Source organism: Podarcis pityusensis (genome assembly GCF_964106645.2).
Source record: "Podarcis pityusensis genome assembly, chromosome: 9".
NCBI classification, from domain to species: domain Eukaryota; kingdom Metazoa; phylum Chordata; class Lepidosauria; order Squamata; family Lacertidae; genus Podarcis; species Podarcis pityusensis.
Window position 1 is genome coordinate 25,297,593 of NC_138034.1, and position 25,725 is coordinate 25,323,317.

Sequence of the window (25,725 nt, forward strand, 5' to 3'; positions counted from 1 at the left end):
TAAACCAAAACCGTTCTTAAACCGAGGTGAGCTTTCCCTAATGAGGCCTCCTGCCGCTAGTGCCCTTCCATCGTTTTGATTCTGTTCTTAGACCGAGGTAAAGGTCTCAAACCGGGACACTATTTCTGGTTTTGCGGAGTTTGTAAACTGAATTGTTCTTAAACCGGACTGTTCTTAAACCGAGGTACCACTGTGTTTGGTTATTCCTTGCTCACGATGCATGCTTTGTCATTCTCATTCACCTCGAGCAGAATATGTGGTTCTTTCCCCCTCACACATCTTAAGCAACATGGGCTAAGCCTTGGCAAGCAATATGGGCTAAGCTTTGGCACCTTTGAGACAGCCCATTTTCCATGAGCACAGGGAAGGGAGCTTCAGTAAGAAAAGGGTTACCATGGGTTGGGTCATCCTAGGTATGGAATATTAATAGTGCAATCCTATGCAAGTCTTCCCAGATGGTGGCCCAGAGACTGATACTGATGGATTGGGGTAATAAAGATATGATACCCTTTAATCATTGGATTGACAGTATGACAACACTCAAAATTTATGAATGGACTGCTTACAGATGCAGACTTTGTTTGGATAAATATGATAACATTTGGAATGAGTGTATACAGAATATACGGAATGTTTAAACTACAGAATGTAGCAGGCTACTAAGATCTACATAAGTATTAGGAAAATAAAACTATCAATTTATATGAGAATATATTGCATTTTTGTGTATATATTTTTATTATAAACATTTTTGTTTTTTCTCCCTCTCACATTTCCTTCTTTTTTTCTGTATCACTTTATTTCTTTATAATTGTATTTTCATCATCATCATCATCATCATCATCATCATAATATATTCCCATAAGTAAATTGCTGCCGAGTTCAGTGGGACTTACTCTCAAAGAAGTCATATAGCATTACAGTCTAATCTTACAAAGAAGCATATTGCTGCATTCTTTGTGTGTTGAGAGTGGATGTGTCTTAAGGCAAAGGGAAGAAAGTCACCTTTCAGTTTCATGTCTCCTGGGAATTAGTTAAAGATCCACTTCCTTTTACACTTACACACCCTGACCAGGCCACAGGGATTATGCTCTTCCAGGCATCATCCCACTGTGCTGCAGTATGGATCAGAATACTATAGACATTGGAATAGGGCTGATCTTATGTGATTTCTTCAGAGAATGCTACCCAACCTGCCTGCTTGCTGCATAGGATAATATGGATGGTTGGGTGTAAAGTTAACAAGGGACATTGCTTGAGATGTGTCAAGTTCCCACGCAATATCCCTCTGGCACAGGTAGCTCTGGGTGGGAGCGAACCATATCACTAGTAATGTCATAGGCGTTGTTGTATGTCGATACCTCTGGCACTTGTGTAAGAAGCACAACACACACAGCAGTCAGGCTCTCAGTTGATGAGCCATCAAGAAGACCATCTCTTTTCCCAGTGGTAAAATGTTAGTTTCTCCACCTTCTAAGACAGGGGTCAGCAAGGTTTACCTCACTTGGGCCAGTTCACACCAGCAGAGATCCCTTCGTAGGCCAGATCGTGTGCATGCCTGCGATTTTTGGCATCTGCGTTTGCACAGATGTGATTTTCGACATCTGTGCATGCGCAGACACAATTTTCGGTGCCGTGGAAGTGGGTCCCTGCTCCGCGCCTTGCAGGTTTAGCACAGTGCGCGGGGACGTGCTGAGCGGGCAGCTTGGTTTGGGGGCGGTTTGCGGGCCAGTTAAATGACCCCCTTGGGCTGCTTGTGGCCCATGGGCCTTAGGTTGCCGACCCCTGTTCTAAGACACCTATAGCCCCTGCAGAAAATGAGTTACAATTGCGCATTGCTTGAGTGGATTGTCTTGAAAGGTTCTGCGACTCAAAAGAAACAGAAGCAGAAGAGCCCAAGTGTTCATCTTCTTCCGGTCTACTGAATGACCCAGCTGTAATGTAGTTCTTTGACATTCCTTAAGACAAGCCTGCTGGCTTCTCTTGGTTCCTGCAAACTCTTGTTCTTTTTACAAGTGATTATTGTGGGTTTTCTACACTTAGCATTAAAAGCAGAAATAAAACCTGGCAGCCTAATGTTATATCAATGATGCAATAATGGTGTGTGATTGTTATGTGTGCATAAAGAAAATTGCAGCTGAATAATGTGCAGCTAATAAGAGGTTTGGAAGTCTAAAAAGGCAACTGGTTTCAAATTTACTAAGGTGGCTTTGCTGTGCTTTACTGGCATTAGCAGATTTCTCTGAAACACTACAGCATCATTTTTGTTTGAAGGAGAAGATGATGTACCCAGGTGACAATGTGTGCAGGATACGAATTTCTGCTTTATAAATTTGATATTTGCTTGCCTTTCATATTGTCTCAGCTTGGCTAAATTTACAATTTAGCTTCTACAGTGACATCTGGTGGTAGTTCAGAAATTCCTTAAATAGCAGTTCTTTAAGGATTGTTTAAACTAGACATTGAGACAGGGGAATTGAATTTGCGTGGGTCAGGACTGGAAACGAACATGGCCAATTTATATAAGGCTCCCCAATTATGAAGTAGATAAAATTCCACTCTGGAGTTTAACTTGGCTCATAATGAGCTCACCTTAATGCCAGCTGTCTCTAGCCTTGCTTGCTATTGGTTTCCCTGCATTTCCAAACTAGCTTTGTGGTAGTATGAAACTGATGTCAAAGAACAGCTCTCAGAGGAGCCATCTTAGTGACTACAACTCCCAGCATTACTGGCGGTATTGAAGGCTTCTGTGTAGGTAGTGCAAGTGTTCATTTTGTCACTGAAAACTCTACACATTTAAACATAGGTCGTCTGCTGACCTCAGCAGTTCTTGCTACCAGTTTTCCTTCTCCCTTCCTCACAAGGCAAAGTTTGGAAAGGAAGAGAAACTTAGTATAGTGGAGGGCTGATGTGAAGCATTCAGTACTGGACTATTTGTTTTTTCCTCGTTACATGCTTTGGGAATTTTATGCAAATTGAAAAGTGGGCATTAATGTCCTAAATTTGACAAATACTGTACTTTCAGATAACTACCTTCCACCCATCCAAAATAGTTTGGAGAGTTCCATAGCTGCAGATCTCTCTGTCCTGTTATCGTTCTGTCCACATTGTGGTTCCCTACCTAAGCCACAACGGTGATGAAATCATGCCATATTGCCAGGTTTCTTTAAAAATGGGCATGCCAAAGGCTAGTTTAATTTTTTAAGCCTCTCCATGACAAACCAGCAGGCCCCAACTACTTCATGTAACACATTTATGTCATGGTGCAGGCAGGGCCTGATACAAAAAATAAGTAGTTTAGGGCCTTTACAGCCATTGCTTTTAGCACTGGGATGCTACAAGGGGGAAAGGACCAGAACTCAAGTTTGTGTGTGCTCCCATCTTTTCCTTCAGGGAAAAGGTGACAAGTGCATTGAGTGACAGGTAACATCTGAACAGGCCTTGTACCTAATACTGATTCTTACCTTTCATGCTTCTATACTTTATGGTCTACAATCATTGGCTAACTTTCCCCTTACAATTCATTTGTAATCACTAACTGCCTTTTCTTGAGTTTTGTGCCATATATAAAAGTAGAATGCTTCATTTTGGTCTATACAAAATAGCAAGGCTGTGGAAACCATTATGCTTTTTGTTTGTGACTTGTGGCAAATACTTTTTTTTAAAAAAAGATGCCACATTCGATAAAATCAATCATGTAGATATGATACTCAACGCTGTTTCTTTTCCTCCCTTTCCTATCCAGGTACAATAGCCACTGCTGATTTCCTTGACCGTGAGACTACTTCCCATTACTGGCTTACTGTTTATGCAACAGACAGGGGTGTTGTGCCTCTGTCTTCCTTCATTGAAATCTATATAGAAGTTGGGGATGTCAACGACAATGCTCCGCAGACGACTCAGCCTGTTTATTACCCAGAAGTCATGGAAAATTCACCTAAGGATATGTCGGTCATTCAGATTGAGGCATTTGATGCAGACTCAGGGTCCAATGACAAGCTGACCTACAAGATTACCAGTGGAAATCCACAGGGATTCTTCTTCATTAATCCAAAAACTGGTAAGTGAATACCATTCTTGACATTTGCAGCTATGAATTGATTCTACATCTTAAAAATAGAAGAGGAAAGACATGATTGGGGAAAAGAGATGAACATCTCTGATTCTGAATTCTGATTTGTACTTGTGCAGGAAGTCCATGAATAGGATTGTTGATTCAGAGGTGATCTACACACTAATCTGAATTGCCGTCATTTCAGAATGCAATGGAGAATCCCATTTGAATGCTTTGTGCACAAAATCTTTCTGCAGATTAGAAATTAAGGTTTAGGCTTTTCTCCCTGGTATCCTGATGTTCCATGGGTTAGGAAGTCCTCTTTTTTAATGTGGTGCACAAACATGTGATCCTTCAGTTGTATGAATTAGTAATTCCAGGAAGTTTGTACTGCATAGCTTTGCTGAACTACTAGCCTTCAGTGGTAGAGGGAAAACACTTGGGATTTTCCTACCTGATGAATTGTATCTGAAAATATAACAGGTTAGAAGTAGGAAAGGGGATGCAACGAAGTAACAGGAACTGTGCAAATATTTATTGGACTTTTTGATAAATATAGGAAGATGAGTATTTTGATACATAAGCAATACATGTACTAGGCACCTGGAGTGTCAGCTAAAGATAATCATTTGAGAGAAGGGGGATGTTTTGGAGAACCAAATTGGATACTGGTTAGACTGTCAATATTATACTGTATGTGGAAATCAATGGTATAAGTGGGGGTGAAGGTTTAAGCTTTGTGTAGCTTCTTGACCTAGTTTTTGTAGGATTAGTCCTGTGTTGAGTTATCCTCTGGGATGATCTCATGGGTCACTTTTACCAAAAGAATGCCGTATCTTTGGAGGCATGAGAAACTTTTACTTTGCATTCTCTTTATTTGTTGGGTATACTTTTGACATGTTTTAGTTAAATTTTAACTCCGTTGTCTTGACTCCACCAATGTGAGCTCAGTGGACGAATAAATTCCCAGCCACCAGAGAAAATAAAGTGGCGAGGAGCTTAGAGGATCCCTCCACTCTAGTCCTGGAATTAATTTAAAAATCAAATCACATAAAATCAAAATTCTACCTCTTGCAGGGCTTGGCTAAGATTGAGCATGTTTGCTCTCTCGGTTAAAGCAACAGGAACTATTGGGGAAATCCACCCAAGTAAGAGACATTCACAAGAGTCTCCTTAATATCTTGGTGGAATAAACTTTGGCCCAAACATAACCCAGAGGTTATGGGGACAAACTCCATTTTGAATCTAGCACAGAGACAGAGCCAAGAGTGGTTGGGACATATTTCCTCCCCCTCCCTCCCTTTCCCCCTCTCTCTGTTGTCCCCCTTCCCCATTTTTTCTTTCCAACATCATGAAAATAGCCTGAGGGCTGCAGGTTCCCCACTCTTTATTTTGTGAGTAGTTTACAAATAAGAAATGCAACATTCCGTTATTGTTCTACCTATCTTAGCATTGTATGAGACGCGGGTGGTGTTGTGGGTTAAACCACAGAGCCTAGGACTTGCCGATCAGAAGGTCGGCGGCTCAAATCCCCGCAACGGGATGAGCTCCCGTTGCTCGGTCCCTGCTCCTGCCAACCTAGCAGTTCGAAAGCATGAAGTGCTAGTAGATAATTAGGTACTGCTCTGGTGGGAAGGTAAATGGCGTTTCCGTGCACTGCTCTGGTTTGCCAGAAGCGGCTTAGTCATGCTGGCCACATGACCCGGAAGCTGTACGCTGGCTCCCTCAGCCAATAAAGCGAGATGAGCGCCGCAACTCCAGAGTTGGCCATGACTGGACCTAATGGTCAGGGGTCCCTTTACTTTTTATCTTAACATTTGGGTTAATCTTTTGGAATAATATTGAAATGGATTGCAAAGAAATCTTGGATATTTCATCATCTTAACTGTGTGTTTCTGCTCTTACTTGTTCTGCAAGCTTCCATCAAGAACTGCTGAAGTGCCTTGCATGTGAAGTTTGCATTGAAATGAAAATTACGCAGGGCCAGAGACTGGCAATCCATGTTGAAATTTCCAACCAGCAACTTGCAGTTCTATCACTAGTCTATACCTACTTCAAGATGTACAATTTCATTAATAGAGACCTACATTTTTCCTTTCCTGGATCTAATACTGTCAGTGGGAATACGACCATGGGAGTAGAGGATGAGGAGAAAATCAAGCCGAGATTAACTGAAAAACTGGTGGTCATTCAATCTTGAGAGTAGCTAGCTTTTTGACTATTTCATAGTTTTGATCCTTGTATCCATCTGTCTAAAGGGGTGATTTATTCCATTCATTAGCTTTTCAGACAGTTTCCTTCACCTCTCCGCCCTTCTTCATTTGAGCAATGGATTAAGGCTAAATATGCTACGAATGTTGTGTCTTAGATCTTTCTGTGTATATAATTTTTTCTGTTTCCTTTTGTTGATACGTATCTGAAAGCCCCCCCCCCCGGCACCTATACGCCATTTTCTTTCAGATCAATGGCATTTTCTCCAAAATTCTTGAGCCATGAATACCTTAAATGTTTGCTAGTTTTCTGCACTAAATTATTTGGGTCACCTCCTACCTTTAGATGTTGCTTAGCAAGAGTAACAAGAATATAAGCATTTCATTCAAAAAAAACCCCAAACCCAGCAAGTGTTCATCAATGTTCCTTTGTAACTCTGATATTTCAGTTACTGCTTTGATGAAAAAACAATTCAAAGCCAAATACAGATATAAAGTAAAATAACAGATGAACAAAACCACAAGATCCCCTGCTTTCATATGCACATAAAAGTAGACTTCAATGAGTTGTAAACAGGAATCATGTGGTATATATAGAGCACAGCGTTTCAGAATTCAAATATTGATCAACATCCATTGCCCACCCAAGAAGACTGAGTGCTGATTGGGCTGTTTTTGTGGTTCTCTCTATGTAGGCCCCCCCCCCATAAAAAAATTGTACTTCTGCAAACATTAGGGTGGATCATGCTATTTTTGCTACAGAAACAATGGTGTTCACTGCCTGAACATGGGAAATAGAGGGGAAGACAAAATTCAGACTGATTTTAAGGGTTGGGAGGAAGCTTAAGTAAGCTTTACTTAAGTAAGCTTAAGTAAAATGTTGCATTTTAAATATTTCTTGCTCAGTATTTCAGAAAAACCTCTGTTGTTTCAGTTCTTTCTGAATATGTTCTATTTCCCAGTAGCTGTCGGTATTCATAAAGTTGTGTGTGCAGGTCTCTCTCTCTCTCTCTCTCTCGGGGGGGGGGGGGGGAGAGTTCATTTTATTTTGAACCAATTCCATCTTTCTGTCTCCTTGCACTTTGAAGAAGGAAAGCATTCAACTTTTATTTAATTGTTAAGCATGAAAGCACCACATGAAATTGGAAGACAATGGCTGCGATTTAAGCCGCCCCAGTGCTAATGGCTCAGCCATGTGAGGCACTTGAATTCAAGTAGAGTGAAGGAGAGGCTTGTTAATTACCTGGGGACTTACAACCATTAAATTGCAACTCCCAAACAAAAAGGGGTTGATTGATTCTCCATGGATCTGTTTTAAATGCAGATATGTTAGCCCAGCACTACTGAAAGGTTCCTGGTTTGAAGCTTGAGGTCCTGGTGTTAAAAGATGCTGAGAGAGGATATTTTGAAGTGAAACATGTGCTACCCTGCCTTGCTGGTAGCAGCTGTATAGCAGCTAGATGCTCTGTGAAAGGTGACAGCACACATGCATTAGTTAACATCTGTTAAACAGGCACATGGACAGAAAACATCTACTCACGTCCAGGCTTGCTATTATTAACATGTTAGCCTATGTTTACTACATAGTGATGATTTCTATGTGCCATGTTAGTGTGAATGGGGTACTGGTTACTGACAATGGCTTCCTTCATGGACTATTGGTTATAAGACTATTCATCAGTATGGTTTCTCCCAGGGCTGTTTTTCTAGATAGAGGTGCTGGAACTCACCACGATCACTTCAGTTGTTCTCTAATAATAGAAATGGCTCCCATCTGAGAGATGCCAGAACTGAGTTCCATCGGGTTCCAGCTGAAAAAAAGCCTTGCTCTCCAGGCTACTCAGGACTTTATTTTATCTGAAAAATTGAAAGGTGTATTTGCTAGATTAGTGTGCCTCATTTCTTATGTTTACAAACTTTTAAAGAATTCTTTTGACTAGGCTTCATTTACAGATATAAAAACGGGGGCAACAAAGTCTTTGTGGATACATTTCTGCTTGACTCATGCAGGGATCTGAATTTTGAGACCTATTATACTTTTTGTGTCTGCTCTGTTTCAAAAACATAGTTTCATAGTTACTATTTGTGTTTATTAGTCACTTTATTCATTAAAAAATGACTCACAAAATAAAGTCCTATTTGTATCTTGTCCCATTTATCTGTCTCTCCTTAATAAAAAATAGCTTTCCTGTTCTCTTTATTATTTGAGCAATGCTATCAAAAGCATGCTCAGTATCCTAGTGAACTCAGCATATTGATGGAGACTTCCATAAAGTTTAAACAAAGGAATTAATTTGTTGTTAACAAGGGCAGAGGAATCTCACTACAAGGTTTACTGGTGTCTATTAATCCTCAAAGCACTGTGAACTCATAAAATGCGGAGAGCCAACGCCAGATAGTCTGCCTTACTTCTCCTGTCATCTTACAACTTTCCTGACCCTTCAAGGGAACTGTGGTGGAAGATCTGAAGATTGAGTAAAATGAAATCGGAAATGGGTGCAGCTGTAAACAACATCCAAAGACTTCCTATAACATTGGGAAACCACTTTGTGCTGAAATAAATGACCTGTAGTTGCACAATAGCCTGTCATGGAGGATGCCTCCCTTATTTAACTGCTTGAGGTTTTATATTTCCTGCATCAGGTTTAAGTCACATACTACATTAGCAGGAAAACACAAATTTCCATTCATTTGCTATGTTCAGTTCCTTTTGTGTTAGAAATAAATAAAAATTCTCCTCCAGGAGAAAATCATTTCTATAATTGTGTAATAAGTGTTGTTTTCCAGTTCAGTAAAGACGATTATCCAACCATACAGATTATGGATCCCAGTTGTTACGTATCAGTTTATGTCTAGAGACGGTAATGAAAATGTTGTGAACTGTTAGGTAGTGATCATATGTCCTTAAGCAATATTTGATAGCAGAGTTGTAAAGAGATGGTAGTGTCATTGTAAACACAGATGAAAGGTGATTTTTTTAAAAAGAAAAAAATTCGCTAATACTGGAACAAGAATAAAAAACATCTTCCAGACTTCCAAAATGCATAATTCTGTCCCATATATATTCTTGTGCATAATGATGACTTTTATTAAGAGCTCAACATGTTTTTGAACTGTTGGATAGGCAGCATAATTTGTGCAAGCTGCATTAGCTTGTTTATGGAATTTGAAAGTTTTAGACTTCGCCTGATGAAGGAACCTACTGTATTTTTCGCCCTATAAGGCGCACCGGCCCATAGGACGCACCTAGTTTTCAGGGGGGAAAATCAAGGGGGAAAAATATGATTCCCCCCCCCCCCAGCTCTGGGAGCAGCAGACAGGCTGCATGCAGCCTGTGCGCTACTCCAAGACCTCCTCCCTGCTTTTGTGGGAGGTGGAGGAATTCCCCCCACCTCCCGCAAAAGCCCACAGGAGCCACGCGCGACTCCTGCGGGCTTTTCGACCAGGAGGGAGAAGGGAGTCAGTCCCTTGTCCCTCCTCGGGGAAAATCCCACAAGAGCGGCGCGCTCTTTAAAGGGTGTGTGGCTCCTGCGGGCTATTCTACGAGGGGGGGGATTCCCCCCCTCATAGAAAAGCCAGCAGAAGCCGTGCACCCTTTAAAGAGCGCACGGCTTCTGCATGCTTTTGCGGGAGGTGGGGGAATTCCCCCATCTCCTGCAAAAGCCCACAGGAGGGAGAAAGGACTGACTCAGCCAGTCAGTCCCTTCTCCCTCCTTGGGGAAACGCCCCCAAGAGCGGCGCGCTCTTTAAAGAGCGCGCGGCTCCTGTGGGCTTTTCAACCCAGCTTGTGGGGCTGGCGATGGGGGGGAAGTGCTGCTTTCCCCCACCCCCAGCCTCAAAGAGCAGACTCTCCTGGCTTCTGCAAAAGCAACGCGAAGCCTCCGGAGCGCAGGCTTTGGAGGCTTCGCGTTGCTGTCGCTGAAGCCAAGGAGCCTGCATTCGCCCCATAGGACACACACACATTTCCCCTTCATTTTTGGAGGGGAAAAAGTGCATCCTATAGGGCGAAAAATACGGTATACTAAAAGCAAGTTCCGCTTTCGTTTGGTTCTCTGCATACGCAGAAAGAACAGAACTAAATGCAGGGTATACTTTTGAGTTCAAAGTGACTCAAGGCATGCAAAGTTTGTACTTTCCCCTGAACATGATTTAACCTTAAGTTCAGTGGAGCAGTTATACCAAGGCACAAAATAATTCCCGCAAGGCCTACATGGGTCACAAATTTATCCTTTTTTATGTAGTTGGGATTGGGGGTTTTGTTGGAGAAGCTTCAGACAAGTATGAAAAGTGGGCACCTGATATCTCTACTAAACAGTAAGTTCAGAACTTAGATCTGAAGGTGAAGAATGCCTTGCTGAAGCTTTGCAGGGTCTTCGTCTAGTTATTTGTGAGATGGAAGACTACCTAGGTATCACTGCCTTGAGTTCTGCTGTGGAAGAAAGGTGGAGTATATGTGTAATACATAATCATAATTTTTTGTTTAGGCTGTAATAAGCTAATTCTTAACATTAGCTCCATGTTCTGTACATATGGGGACAGCAGGTGATGCAGTCATTGTCTCAGTTCCATCACTGCTCCTCTAGCTCCCAATGTGTGGGGAGTTGTAAGCTGTGATGACAGTGACCAGGGAGTGCAGGAAGAATGCCCACTTAGGAGTGAAGCAGCTGACCCCTGAGCAAAGAGTAGGCCTCAACAGAGGGTGGGACTCTTGCCAATGGTTTCAAGTCACAAGAAAGGAGAGTCCAGCTAAGCATCAGGAAGAACTTTCTGACAATAAAAGCTGTTTGACCGTGGAACAGACTCCCTCAGAAGATGGTGAACTCTCCTTCATTGGAGGTTTTTAAGCAGAGGTTGGATGGCCATCTGTCATGGATGCTTTAGTTGAGATTCCTGCATTTCTAGATGACCATGGAGATCCCTTCCAACTCTTACAATTCTGTCACTACAGACGTCTTTTACAAACATGCACATGTAGTTGTCTCTGATTAGAAGAGCATAGGTTTGCTGTGCCAGTCTGAACAGAGGTCCAGTGGCAGACTGTGAAGAGGCATGGAGTTTACTCTTCAATATTTTGTTAATGTTCCTTGGATTAGGAGTAGCGATTTCAAGAGACAACCAGGGATGTATCTACTTGTAGGGACTGGTAGCGTTCAGGCATCATGGTAAGCAGTAGTTGATGGTTTACCAGGGTCATGCCTGTTTTGCTGCTTCTGGTCTCACTGGGGAGAAACCAACCTTGGTGCATAAGAAAAGCCCTGCTGGATCAGACTAAAGACCGATGTAGTTTGGTGTCTTAAAGCAGCCAACATTATGGCCATGGGAAGCCCTCAGGCAGCATATGAGCCCAGCAGCACTCTCCTCCCTTGTGCCTCTCACTATTTTAAAACCTTGCAGCATAAACAGAGTTCTCTCTGTCCACAATATCCTGCTTTCAATGGAACAAACACTGATAGGCATTCAAATACACCTGTATTGGAGATGTGCATTTTAGGTATGTATGCGAATGTGTATTCCACCAAAAGGAAGATCGTGTGAATAGATGACATTCTGTACTTGAATGCACATTTGATTTTGGCTGATTGTTCCCAGTCCAGCTAATGATATTTGCAGAAAGCTACTTCTGCATATGGATCTCCTTCAGTGGATAAGTCAAGGAAGTGTAAGAGTGTGATCAGAGAAGAGAGCTGGAAACAAATTCCGTCTTCGCCCCTTACCGTCATCTGTTTCGTCCATGTCATTTTGTTATTTGCAGAAGGGCAGCACAATTTCCCCACTTTAATCTTGCACTCTGCCGCCATGCTTCAAATTTGAAGAAATACTACTTTTTCACTTTTATGGGTTTTCAGTCTTCTTACATGTTCCCTTTTGCCCCGCTGAGAAGTAAACAAGGGAGTCCTGTACAGTATCGTTTTTCAAACCCACTGCCATCCTAAGCCATTTGAGACCAGTTTTTCAAACAAACAGTACAAAAGCTTCTAAAGTCAATGAAAGAAAGCCATCTAGAAAAGCTTTCTCACTCAGCCCTCTAGAAGCATTTTGTTCAAATATTAGCCTTTCCAATCATTCAAACTTGTAGTCTGGTGAATCTAATGTCAAACAATGAAACCATCAAAACAGGTAAAAAAAGCTGTACTACTACATGGTGATATATATATCTTTCTGCTTTCCTGCTGCTATCTCATGTTTACTTTAAACAAAATGGAGTAATAGAATAGAACACTGCATTTAAAATACAAGGTTGTACTTTTTAAAAACAACAACACCCCCACATTATACAGTCCTGAAACAGTCATACCAATACTGTTCTGTTCAGTTTTGAAGGCAGCGCTCAAATGGGATAATTAGAGATATGGGTTGAATTATCTCTTTTGTGATGTAATTAACTGCAAAGATTCATATTGTGCCTTTTTAATTAGGTCTGCCCGGCCACTTTAGCCAATCCACACCCTTCTGCACTACAGGTGCAGGGCAGGTGGGGATAGCTGAGGGTGGGTCTTAGTTGAAATATTATTTGCAGACACAGCTGACCAGCTCTTCAGTGGTGCCAACAAAGCCTCTTTCAAAGGGCATGATGAGATAGTGCTTTGAGAGGGGGCTCTTTAATACATTTTCAGAAGCCCTTCTCAAAGTTTTCTGCACCACTTTGAATGGAGCTTCGGAAGATCCAATGGTCAGGCAATTGTCATATCTTCAGAGGTCCACTTCAAAGCGCTGTGCTTATTGACCGGCAGGGGGCTCTGCCCATCTTGTCAGATTTGACCCATAGGGGGTTCTTCTTGTTGTTATTAATATAAGCAGAGGGCCTTCTCGGTAGTGGCACCCGCCTTGTGGAATGCCCTCCCACCAGATGTCAAAGAGAACTAGATGTCAAAGAGAACAACAAGATGTTTTAGAAGACATCTGAAGGCAGCCCTGTTTAGGGAAGCTTTTAATGTTTGATGGACTACTGTATTTTAATATTTTGTTGGAAGTCGCCCAGAGTGGCTGGGGAAACCCAGCCAGATGGAGGGGGTATTGTTGTTGTTGTTGTTGTTGTTGTTGTTAATTTGCCACCCCTCTGACTGGGTTGCCCCAGCCCCTCTGGGGTGGCTCCCAACAAAAATAGTAAAAGCCCAATACAACATCACATGCTAAAAACTTCCCTGAACAGGGCTGCCTTCAGATGTCTTTTAAAAATCACGTCTGTTTGACATCTGCTGGGAGGGCATTCACAGGATGGGCACAACTACCGAAAGGGCCCTCTGCCTCAATTCCTGTAACCTCACCTCTCGCAGTGGCTAAAAGTTTCCCGACCTCTCTGCTTTAATAAATATAAAGGTGCTTAATTCTCCTCTACCAGAAGAGGACTTGATTTCTTTGTCAATTATGTCACAAGAATGGTTCTCTGAAAAGCAGGGTCCAAGCTTACACACCAAAATGATAATTTAAGGCACTTGTATTATTTGGCAGCCTGACTGTACAAGCCAAATGCGCCAGTAAATAGGTGTTACACTAGTTAGAAATGCTGTGCTGGCAAGATATTACAGTGGTACCTCAGGTTACATACGCTTCAGGTTACATACTCCGCTAACCCAGAAATAGTGCTTTAGGTTAAAAACTTTGCTTCAGGTTCAGAACAGAAATCGTGTTCCGGTGGCGCGGCAGCAGCAGGAGGCCCCATTAGCTAAAGTGGTGCTTCAGGTTAAGTACGGACCTCCGGAACGAATTAAGTACTTAACCCGAGGTACCACTGTACAGCTCGAGGCATTGGACCAGTGCTCAAATAGCTGATGGAGGACATTGCACTGAAACATCAATATTTTGAAACTATTGGAGTGCAGTCACCATGTGCAGCAAATCTTGCAGCAAAACTGGGTCAAGGAGTGCCCCAGAACTGCAGACCTGATATTTTTTATTTCTTTAGCAATAATGCCATCCCATCCAAAACAAACAACAACTCTATTCTTTGATTTGCATTCTTCCTGACCAGTGGCAACTCTAATGTCCTGGTTAGGTTCAGGTCTGTTGACCCATATCCAGTCCATTGATCTTAGTACCAACAGCCTCCATGGACTCAGATGAAAAGGAGAGAGAGAGAGAGAGAGAGAGAGAGAGAGAGAGAGAGAGAGAGAGCTGGGTGTCATCAGCATACTGATGGCACCAAGCCCCTAATCCCCAGATGATCCTGTTATTTTTAGTAGTTGTTAAAATGTATGGTTGCAGCTTGGAATTATATTGTAGGGCAGCAGAAGATTATGATCAGAAATGTGCATATTTGATGCTGAAAAGCTAAGAATTGGGACATATTTAAACAGACTTAAATGGATTGTTTCCTTGTGGTTGATCTCTGAATGGCTTTTGCCTGTTACTTGGTTGCTGGCGTGTTCTGGAAAGCATAGAACTGTGGTGTATGCTGGCAGGAGAAAGAGTAGAGGCTTAATAAGGAGTTTAATGAGTCTTTACAGGAGATAATGGGATTTACATGCTCAAAAGTTTGGGATTACTTCTGAATTTAATCCCTGCCAGTCTCTAAGCGGACACGTTTATCTTGGTTTATATTGCTTGGATGCAAGTAAATCTGAAGGTAGCAATCCATAAACAAACAAATAAATAAAAACCAGGCCAATCTAGTATGTATAAAAATAAGAGTGTGTTTGATTGTTTTGCAGTTTGAAACAATGGTTCAAAACATAATGCACCCCTTTATGTTAAATTTTTTTTATGGTGCTGCCACCACATGTAACAGATTCCTTGTGGCAGATGTATTGTATGGCCCTGAGGCATACCTTGGAAGCAGGCAGATAGATAGATAGATAGATAGATAGATAGATAGATAGATAGATTCTGAATGAGTGAGGTTTGCTTGAGGAAACATGTGCTGAGAGCAGTATATTTTACTGCTTGCAAATGATTGTAAGATGGAGGCAGATTTAGCACAGAATTTTTCTTCCGCAGTGCTGCAAACCTCCTTTCACGACAGAACAATCAGGCAAGCGTACCGATAAATCAAATGCTACTTCCAGCCCATCTGTCTGAACCCTCCCTGTCTGATCGCTCCATACTGCTGCTTCTCCCACGTCCAGGTGAGGGAACTTAATAAAGTGCCCTGCAGCTCAGTTCCTGAGATGGAATAGCACAACCTGATCACAACTCAGGCACCTGGCAGTGGTCCACTATATTAACTCTCCCCAGCTGGAGGATGAGGAGGAAGCAATAGTGAGGTGAAAAGGGAGGCTGTCTGGTGAGCAGGAAGCTGTAGGAATGATGAGCTTATAGGGGGATAAAAGGATCTTTCAGCATGCTCACCTGATAATACAACTGGGAAGGTTTGCCATGTTGTGAATGGGTGTGAGCCTTCTTTTTATATTTTTATTATACCTGTCTTCAGCTGCAATCAAATCTGTGTGTGATTTAAGAGTGCTACTTCAGCATTCCAGTAAACTATAAGGATACATGGCTTTTGGACTGAAATATAAAGATATGAGAGGCCAATTCATCTTACCGCCTTAGAATGCCTACATTTACCTTCCTAGACTCTGTACTGTTGTTCTCTGGCCATCAAGCCCATATCTTAAGGACCTGTTTCCTTTCCCTGCATTCTGCCACTTAAGAGACTATTGCCTGCAAAATCAGCAGATTCCTTATCTTGGCATCTGCATGCTGCTTAAAGAGACTGAGGAAGTAGTTTGGCGCGCAGGCACACGTGCTCACAGTAGTTTTGCCGAAACTTGTTCCTACATTTCCTGACTGCTGATAACATAGTGAGTGTTTCTGTGAAATATCAGGTATGAGATAAAATATTAACCTTTGATCCATTGCAAGAAGTCCTACCTTCTTCCTTGGCAACAGGCACACACAAATACTCAAACAATGATGCAATTGTTGCTTTATTGATTTGAGATAGCTAGGCAAGTGCCGTATTTTACTTACATTAACATTATTGCTTATTATCACTCCCATTTATTTCAGTTACACTCTTTTAAAGAGTAATGGAGAAAGAGGACCGCTGCTAAAGTGATACACACGCCCAATCCCAAGAATGTTTCCTTGCCTTCTCGACTGCTGAAATTGTATTTAGGGCCGCAGAGTAAGAGCCTGTTTCTAAATTACCAAGTAACATTGCTAAAGTACTTAAATAAAGGAACTTATTTAAGCTCCAGTTAAGCCAAATAGTCCAATAGAACCACTCATGCTTAAAATGAAAAACATTCTAAAACGTCTTGCCAAATGACTACATCCAGGAATGCATCTCTGGCTTTGAGGCATAATGGATGGATTTGAGACTTAATGGATGCAATCGTCAAGATGCGTTTGGAGTACAAATGTGAATTTTAGAAGAAGACTTTACCATTAAGTAGCTGTCTATGAAGGTATTTTGGAGAACTATATTATGGTTTTCCAAAACAACCACAATCAGGTTGCTGTTGCTGTGTTTTGTAAAATACTCTCATCGCTTCTGTCTGCCATGTTGCTTTTCAGTGCAAGCCACTAAAATGTGCAGGTGAAAAAAATGTACCGGAAGATAGGAACACCCATGCTCTAGACCAGGCATAGGCAAACTCAGCCCTCCAGATATTTTGGGACTACAACTCCTATCATCCCTGACCACTGGTCCTGTTAGCTAGGGATGATGGGAGTTGCAGTCCCAAAACATCTGGAGGGCCGAGTTTGCCTATGCCTGCTCTAGAGAGTCTTGTCAGATGGACAGCCTGGAAGGATAAGTGTTCACCATCATTCTGTCAGATGGTGGAACACATTAAGGATGTATAATCTTTTGAAATCTAGAGGGTGCCCTTCCAGAAGATTAGAGGTCAACAAAGTCCGACTGAAAGTGTATCTAAGTACTGTTCAGTACAGTGGGACACTTTAAGAACAGCTTAGTTTATGAACAACTTGGATTAAGAACACTGCAAACCTGGAAGTAGGTGTTTTGGTTTGTGAACTTTGCCTTGGAAGCAGAATGTGTTGAGTGTGTTCCATTTGTAAATTGGGTCCCCTGCTGCTATGGGAAAGCACACCTTGGTTTAAGAACACTTTGGTTTAAGAACGGACTTCCAGAACGGATTAAGTTCATAAACCAAGGTAAAAATCCCAGCATTGACTCTTACCGCAAACTAGAAATTAGTATTTAAATGTAATGCAACTGTGAATAAATCTTGGCATATAGTATTGTTTGTTGACTCGTATTTGGACCACTTTCCATGTTCTTCCCCTCTCTGTCTCTTCTCCTGTATTCTGCCCCAAGGATTAACAAATTGCTTGTTTATATTTGCAGGTCTAATTACAACAACATCAAGGAAACTTGATCGGGAGCAGCAAGCAGAACACATATTAGAGGTAAATTATGATGCTTAATTTCTTCATTTTAGCAGTTGTCTTGTATATCTTCATTACAAATTGGCTTCCCTGTGTGTCATTGGTTGTCTCCGGAGTTGGTGAAGCTCATCTGGCAGCAACAAGAAACTGAACCTTTAGTGTCATCAGCCTAGTCCTGTGGAATTCACTTTCTGTTTTAATCTTTAAAGTCTGCTGGAAACTTTTATTTGCTGTCAATTAATTAACAACAACAACAACAAAAATAATACCTGCAATGGTTACTCAAAATTATGCTGGCAGGGCAGGAAATCAGGTTAGAATAAGGAGTCAGCCCAAGGTAGATAGAAGTAGCTTATCCTAATAAATCTCCTCTTCACTTTATATGGGTTAGGCACTCAATGGTTTGTTTGTTTTTATCTCAGTGATTTTCATTCTTGCGAGCTACCCTGGTGCCTTGTTAATGTGAAGTACGGCAAATAAAATGCTTTAAAAGAAATAAGCATCCTTGCACCAAAGGATTGGGGGTTGTTAAAACCCTACCCCAACTCCCCAAACCGGCTCTAGTTGTGGGTGACACACCTTGTCTTCCTGTGTTAAGATACAAGAGACTGCAAATCTCTTTCCCAAACAGCCGAGCTCTCCTTTCCTCGGAAGTGTGAAATGGGGCTCAGAGATAGTTCTTACTCCAGGTTTCCACACAACCCTATTTCCTTGGAAGGGGTGGGTTTAGCTTCTCTCCATCCCTATTGTGATTATATACTTATCTCCTTGGCTCGGGGGTTGCATTACTCCATACCCTCCCAACATTTCTCTGATGCAAATAGGGATGTCTTAAAGAAAAGTGGAATATTTTGGGATCAAACCAGAATGGCTTCTGTAAATACAGTACTGTCCTTGGAAAATAGGGGCACTTGGGAGGGTCTGGAGCCAGCTGCTGTGGTGATACTCTATATATTTGCCAATGGAAACACATGTAAATCCACTTACCATTGTGAACAAGCAGTCCAACATGTTGCTGATCCCTTATATTGGAAACAAAAACAAAACTATTGCACCCTATAGCATTGGATTCTGTGGCGGCTTCAGCAGCCTTGAAGACTCCCGCTCAGTAGGCCACGTGTACCTCCTGCTCAGTGGCAGGTTAAGGTTCCAATTTATCAAATACCACTGGCTGAGTTCTTGAAGGCTATTTTATTTTCACAGTATTTCTGTTTACCGTGTGTTTATATCCGCCCTTGGTGATAGCTGTGCTGCCTTCAGAAACAAGAGGGAAATCTTTTGATATTCATAGAATGCATATCCTTGGCTATGCAGTTTTATAAGTATATAGAAGAGGGAGTGTAACGTCAGTGGGAGAGTCTGAAAGGGAAAATTGTGCAAACAAGCCAGAGGTATGCCACTATTTGCAAAACTGCCAGGATTCTATAATGTAAAGCTACTACTACGAAATACAATTTAGATGATTGCTTTTTTTTCTTTATAGCCCAGTAAGTGGCTTTCAGCAGCTCTTGAGTCTGGCAGAAATGTTTTCCCAGTCCTTCTACCTGAGTTTTTTTATGAAATGTACAATTCTTAGGTCTCTTTGCAAGACAATCTGCCTTGTTTTAACTAACTGTAGTTAGGCTTCATTGATGTGCATTCTGGTAGATTCTCCTGTTTCAGAAGATTGTGCTTCCTGGTGGGTGACTGAACTTCTTTGTTGATGATCACTGGTGTAGATCAGGAGTGATGAAATCGTATGTGGCCCTTCACATGTTTTTGAAATACAACTCTGACCATCTCTGACCTGTGGCCGTGCCGGCTGGGGCTGATGGGAGTTGGTATCTAATGATATCTGGAGATCCACAAATTTCCATCTTTGGAATAGATGGTCATCTGAGCTGGTCCTTAAGGTAGTGCCTCAAAAGAGCAATGTGGTGTTTATTTTTGTGGGTTTTTTACAGACACCACATACTACGGCTACATGTGCATGGCATACTTTTGAGAGCACCCTTGTGGTGTTGGGAGGGGAAGACACATAAAAGAGCAATGTTTTCCATTAACAAAGAATATCTACCATGGTAGATTTAGATTAGGAATTGCACAAGGCTTTGCTTCCATATCTTTTCTAATACTAATTTTAATTTCTTTAAACAAATGGTAAAATAAATTGAACTGATTAAATTTCATCGGTGCCAAGTGCTGGTCCCTGTCTCCCGCTCTGCCTCCCTCTCACTTCGTTTTCCTTTGTTGACTTGCGGAAGAGCATGTTGCCCAAATCAATAAAACCTTAATTTGGGCACTGCAATGTTTGAAAAAAGAAAAGTTATGGGTTTTTTGTTTTTACATTTAAATGAAGTATTTCGAACAGCTTCCCTCAGTTCTTTTATGTTTATATCTTTACAAAAAGCGGTTTGGGATGGAGTCCAAGATATTTGCAGAATGGTGGCAATATTATCAGCAGCTTGTGCCAAATGCTGTGCATCTGGCTAATTAATTGAGCATTAAAGTGTTGACCAGATGGACTGGCAAGTTTATCCTTGTTTGCTATTAAAATTTATCTCACATTTCCCTCTTGTTTGCATAGTAACAACTATAAATATGGTGCATTCCATTTCATGAAAACATTTTACTGGATTTTATAGGAAACAATTAAATGGAGTCTTGCTTTTAAATACGGCATGCTTTTGTGTGTTTCATCAGACTCTCCTGTCTCGGAATATAGTTCTTTCCATTTTATTTTTCTCCTCTGTGACAAAGGACAGTTTCAGATTGAAATTTTAAAGAGCGGTTTCACAAGGACTTACTACTTCTTCACTCAGAAGCTTAACAGTACATTCCTAAACATATTGACTCAGAAATTAAGCCTACTTTGTTCAATGGAACTTACTCTCAGTTAAGTCTGCATAGCACTGCAATGTTGGGTGGCTTTTTAATCACTGTGTCTGCTGAATTCACATTGCTACACTACCAGTATATATGTATTTTTGTTGGGACCTGAACATCAAATGCTGTATGAATCAGAGGCTGGTGATAGATAAGGGGTCAGCAAACTTTTTCAGCAGGGGGCCGGTCCACTGTCCCTCAGACCTTGTGGGGGGCCAGACTATATTTTGAGGGGGAAAAGTGAACTAATTCCTATGCCCCACAAATTACCCAGAGATTCATTTTCAATAAAAGGACACATTCTACTCATGTAAAAACATGCTGATTCCCGGACCGTCCACGGGCCAGATTTAGAAGGCGATTGGGCCTTAGTTTGCCTAACCATGTGATAGATGGTCGAACCAATCAACATACTCTATCCAGAACTGTGTAGGAAATACAGATGCAGCTTCTGGCTTGGCCATGAAACTCTTTGGGTGGTCTTGGACAAGTCAAGTTCTCCCAGCCTACTATTCCTCATAGGATCATTTTGTGGCTAAAATCCTTCTCTGAGAAGGGTGTGGTAAAAATACAATAAAAGCTGATTGACTGTTCTAAACTGGCAATACAGTAGATGAATAAACCAGATGTTCTTTATTTCAAGACATCTCCATTCACTTTTATACTAATACTGTACATGTATGCAGTTCTTTTCTCTTTTTAAGAAAAATAGCTCTTCTCAAGCAATTTCATTTTACGGTATTTTATTTGGTCTGCTTAGAAGGCCAAGTTTTATTTATACTGGGGTGGTGAAGCTCTTCCCGTGAGCCACATCTGGTCCACCAGAATTTCCCATTTGGACAGCCTGGTCGTTTAGGGCAAGCCATGTATACAACTAATTTTGCTTCGGAAACCTCCTTACATGTGCAGAAGGGTTGAAAAAGTGCAAGAGGCTTGCAAGTGCAGTTACTCAGTTACCAAAACATTATTATTTTTTCAGCAGCTTGCAGTGAAGGTTTGTGTCAGGTGCTGTTGCGGTTGCTTGAGAGTATTTACAGTGAAGAGCCCCAAAGCTCATGTCTGGCTCAATCACTAGCAGAATCCAGGAGTGGTCTTTTTTTGTACCTCCCCCAGCATAAAAGTTTCGTTACCCCAAACCGTTTCCGCCCCTCTCTGCACCCCAGACTACTGCGCAGGATGGGAGACGGCAAGGGCGTGCTTCCCTCCTCTCTGGCTTGGTCAGGAGCAGTGTTTAGGCTCTCACTAGCATCCTCTAGCGATGCGGGTGGGTTAAACCACAGAGCCTAGGACTTGCCGATCAGAAGGTCGGTGGTTCGAATCCCTGCAACGGGGTGAGCTCCCGTTGCTCGGTCCCTGCTCCTGCCAACCTAGCAGTTTGAAAGCACGTCAAAGTACAAGTGGATAAATAGGTACCACTCCAGTGGGAAGGTAAATGGCGTTTCCGTGCGCTGCTCTGGTTCGCCAGAAGTGGCTTAGTCATGCTGGCCACATGGGAGCTGTACACTGGCTCCCTCGGCCAATAAAGCGAGATGAGAGCCGCAACCCCAGAGTCAGCCACGACTGGACCTGATGGTCAGGGGTCCCTTTGCCTGTATCTTAGCATCCTCTGGTCCTTGCACCTCTTCCCCACTGGGGGTGGGGCTTTCCACCTCCCCGGAAGAGGAACTGCTGCGCAAGAATTTTCGTAGGCTCCCTGTAACACAACTGTCCTTCTATTTCTCTCCTCTGTGCCGATGGCAGTTCCCTAACAGTTTGCAAAATAACAAGGTTTGGCTCACAGGGGTGAACAACATTTGCATTACTCTCCCCCCCCTTTAAATGCCACATTTTTTTCTTTTTACAGCCTGACCTTTGTACAAGCAGTTTTATTTTGTCTGTGTGACATAACGGCATGTTTAAAGTGTGTTTTCTTGCCGTTTCTTCCAGTCTGATGAATTTGCATTTTTGGAGCAACAAAAATGGACTTGAGATAAGCAAGGTTTAAAAAGAATATTTAAGTATTGCCAATGAACTTGCACCGAAATGTCTTGAAGATATAAATTCTTCCAACTTTTTAAGGAACCAGAGTTCTGTTTCACTACCTGTTGCTTTAAGCTATGTCAGTCCTACTAGTGGCCAGACACATGCTAGAATCCCCCCTCTTATTTTTTTCTGTTTATGCAAATGGGATTTTTTTTGTCGTCAATAGGTAACAGTTGCAGACAGCGGTATACCAGCAAAGTCGACTCTCGCCCGCGTCATTGTGAAGATCTTAGATGAAAATGATAGCAGGCCTCAGTTCTTACAAAAGTTCTATCAGATCAAATTGCCTGAGCGTGAGAAACCAGAGAGAGAGAGGATTACCAGGAGGGAGCCTATCTATCGTGTAGTAGCTGCAGATAAAGATGAAGGTCCCAATGCAGAAATATCTTACAGCATTGAAGATGGTGATGAGCAAGGCAAATTTTTTATCGACCCAATAACTGGAGTGGTCTCCTCTAAGAAGTATTCTGGAGCTGGGGAATATGACATTCTTACAGTAAGTAATATTTCAGTTTTGACATTCTATCAGTATCTTAAAGCGCTTACTATGCAGTCAGAGGACTTGGGAAATCTGATACCGAATTAGACGAGATTTCTTTAAAAGAGTGCAACGCAGGTGTGTTTCTTTTCCAGTTGAAATACAAAATACGAAAATACGACGCTTAATTTATTTTCAGGAATTAAAAGAAGTTAATTGCATTGGCATTCTACCTGCTCATCAGAGATTATAAAAGAGTTTCCTATGCTGCGTGGATTTGTTAAATTACAAAAAAAAGTCTGAGGTTGCAATTCTGTGGTATCTACATTGGAGAAAGCTCCATTGGACTCAATGGGATTTTTGAGCAGACATGTATAGCATTGTTTTGTAATGCTCCCTCAGGTTTACAGAACTTAATTTCATGGTTCTTGGCCTCTTGTCACTGAGAGTGCTGTCATCTTTAATTTCTGCATGTCTTTGTTTTGTATGTGATCTGTCCTGGTTTACATGATTTTTTTTTCCAATCTTGTGCTATATTTATTAGATTAAAGCAGTGGATAATGGTCGCCCCCAAAAGTCTTCAACAGCTCGGCTTCATATAGAATGGATCCCAAAACCCAGTCCGGCCCCTGAACCGATTTCTTTTGAAGAATCCTTTTTTTCTTTTACTGTCATGGAAAGTGATCCAGTGGCTCACATGATTGGAGTAATAGCTGTGGAGCCTCTTGGCACTCCACTCTGGTTTGATATTACAGGTAAGACTATTTGATGACGAATGTTCATCGGGAATTATGCGGTGATTATCTAGGCTGTTGTTCATAGATTTGATATGTTCTAATCCCAAAATGAAAATGGCTTCTAAGAAGAAATTAAGCAGGAGTTATTCCTGCGTGTATAAGCTAGCAGTAGCCAAAGTGGTGCTCTCCTGAAGTTGCCCAACTCCAAATACCATCAGCACTAGCCAGAGTGGCCTGTGGTCAGGGATGATGAGATTTGTAGTCCAGCAACTTTTAGGGCGCACCATGTTGAATATACTTGCTATAAAGAATATACAGTGGTGCCTCGCAAGATGAAATTAATCCGTTCCATGAGTCTCTTCGTCTTGCGGTTTTTTCGTCTTGCGAAGCACGGCTATTAGCGGCTTAGCGGCTATTAACGGCTTAGCGACTTTAAGAAAAAGGAAACAAACTCGCAAGAAATCGCAAGACGTTTCGTCTTGCGAAGCAAGCCCATAGGGAAATTCGTCTTGCGGAACGACTCAAAAAACGGAAAACTCTTTCGTCTAGCGAGTTTTTCGTCTTGCGAGGCATTCGTCTTGCGGGGCACCACTGTATTGTTAACCAGAGGTTTCATTGCAATCAAGTGGCGTATAAATTTTATGCTATCTCTGTCTGTCTATCTATCTATCTATCTATCTATCTATCTATCTATCTATCATCTATCTATCTAATGAAAGGATTGTTTTGCTGCTTAGATTTTTTAAACAGACTTACCTCTTTCACTGACCAATTGGAGTGGAACTTCAGCATCACACTCAAGTGATGTTTATGTTCATTTAGTGCTTGATGGAAAGATCTCTACTCTCCTCTTCCCAGCAAGCTGTCCTGGGGGATCTCCCAACCACCCTCCAGCAGGTTTTGGGATGGGGAGCATTTTGTTGTGCTAGTGGGACTGGTTGCACTGGCCTCCACTAGCACAGCAACTTAATCTGTCCCATGTATGTATGTATGTATGTGTGTGTGTATATAAACCCCACACAATCTGTCCTATTACTGCCCTGATCTACCCACGAAATTTCATTCATGGTGCAAAGGAACCTCCTTCCCAGTAACATGGTTGACTCTGCCATGCCTTCAGAGGGGAATGCAGGGCAAGTGTGCATCTGGGGCTGCAGCCACCCCAGCACTACTTCCTTGGGGGTTCAAGTCCTTCTGAATAAGGCAGAGTCTGTGGATGGTGTAATATGTCAGGAGTGCACTTCTCCGAGTGGATTATAGCCCAAAGCAGGTGGGAAAGTCTGTCCAAGGTGAAATACTAGTACAAGGTGTAAGTGGTGGGGAGTGGGGGAAGTAATGCAATTTTCAAGAGTGGATATTAGTTTTTCTTGGGGTGGGGGTGTAGAGAGTGGATAACATGTTGGTGGTACTACCTCACATTAATCAAGATCTCGCGGTTTCTGTTTTAAAATACCTTACTGCACCTTTTTTTAACTATTACTAATCGCATGAATCAGTTTGATTGACATATTTTCTTTCTTCTGTGCTTGCTTTCCATGCTTTCTTTCTTTTTGGCTGTGCCAGGAGACAAGCTTGCTAGTGAAGTTTTTTACATCTTTCAGATGGCTTGTGACCTGAACTGTACAGCAGAAGGTATCTGCTGAGATCACATAATTGATTATCAGATTATGAGATCTAAAGTGAAATCGCACTAATTTATAATAATATCTAATAAATCTTGAGCAGTTTGTGTTTCCTTCTTCTTTCCAGATTCTCTCTGCTCCCCCCCCCCTTTACTGTAGTTCTTGTTTGTGTTTTATTGCGTGTTTTGGTTTTGTTAGTGTTGCTTGTCACCACATTCCAGCCAAAGCACCACTTTGAAATGCTAGTATAGATACTTTTGATCTTTCAAGAGCACCCAGACTGATGAGAGTGGTGGATGCAAAATAGCTTGATAGAACAACATCGTTAGGGCATTTCTAGACGTGGCTAGATTTGCATGCTAAACAGGCCAAATTGGTTTAAAGCAGGTAAATGAAAAGGTCTTTGCCATCCCTGAAAAGGCAGGATCTGGGCTGGGGATGC

General features: G+C 41.9%; 1 protein-coding gene across 6 annotated transcripts in view; it reads left to right on the forward strand.

The window, feature by feature from the left end:
• Positions 1 to 25,725, forward strand: part of FAT1 (FAT atypical cadherin 1) — a 125,060-nt gene that overhangs the window by 39,847 nt on the left and 59,488 nt on the right. For all 6 annotated transcript variants that reach the window (XR_013990349.1, XM_081020450.1, XM_081020446.1 and 3 more), the window contains exons 3-6: positions 3,746 to 4,060; positions 17,519 to 17,580; positions 22,613 to 22,942; positions 23,469 to 23,679. Coding sequence is in view for 5 of the 6 variants with exons in the window: in XM_081020450.1 (XP_080876576.1) it covers positions 3,746 to 4,060; positions 17,519 to 17,580; positions 22,613 to 22,942; positions 23,469 to 23,679 (918 nt within the window). In the remaining variant the exon portion in view is untranslated. The remainder of the gene's footprint in view (positions 1 to 3,745; positions 4,061 to 17,518; positions 17,581 to 22,612; positions 22,943 to 23,468; positions 23,680 to 25,725) is intronic.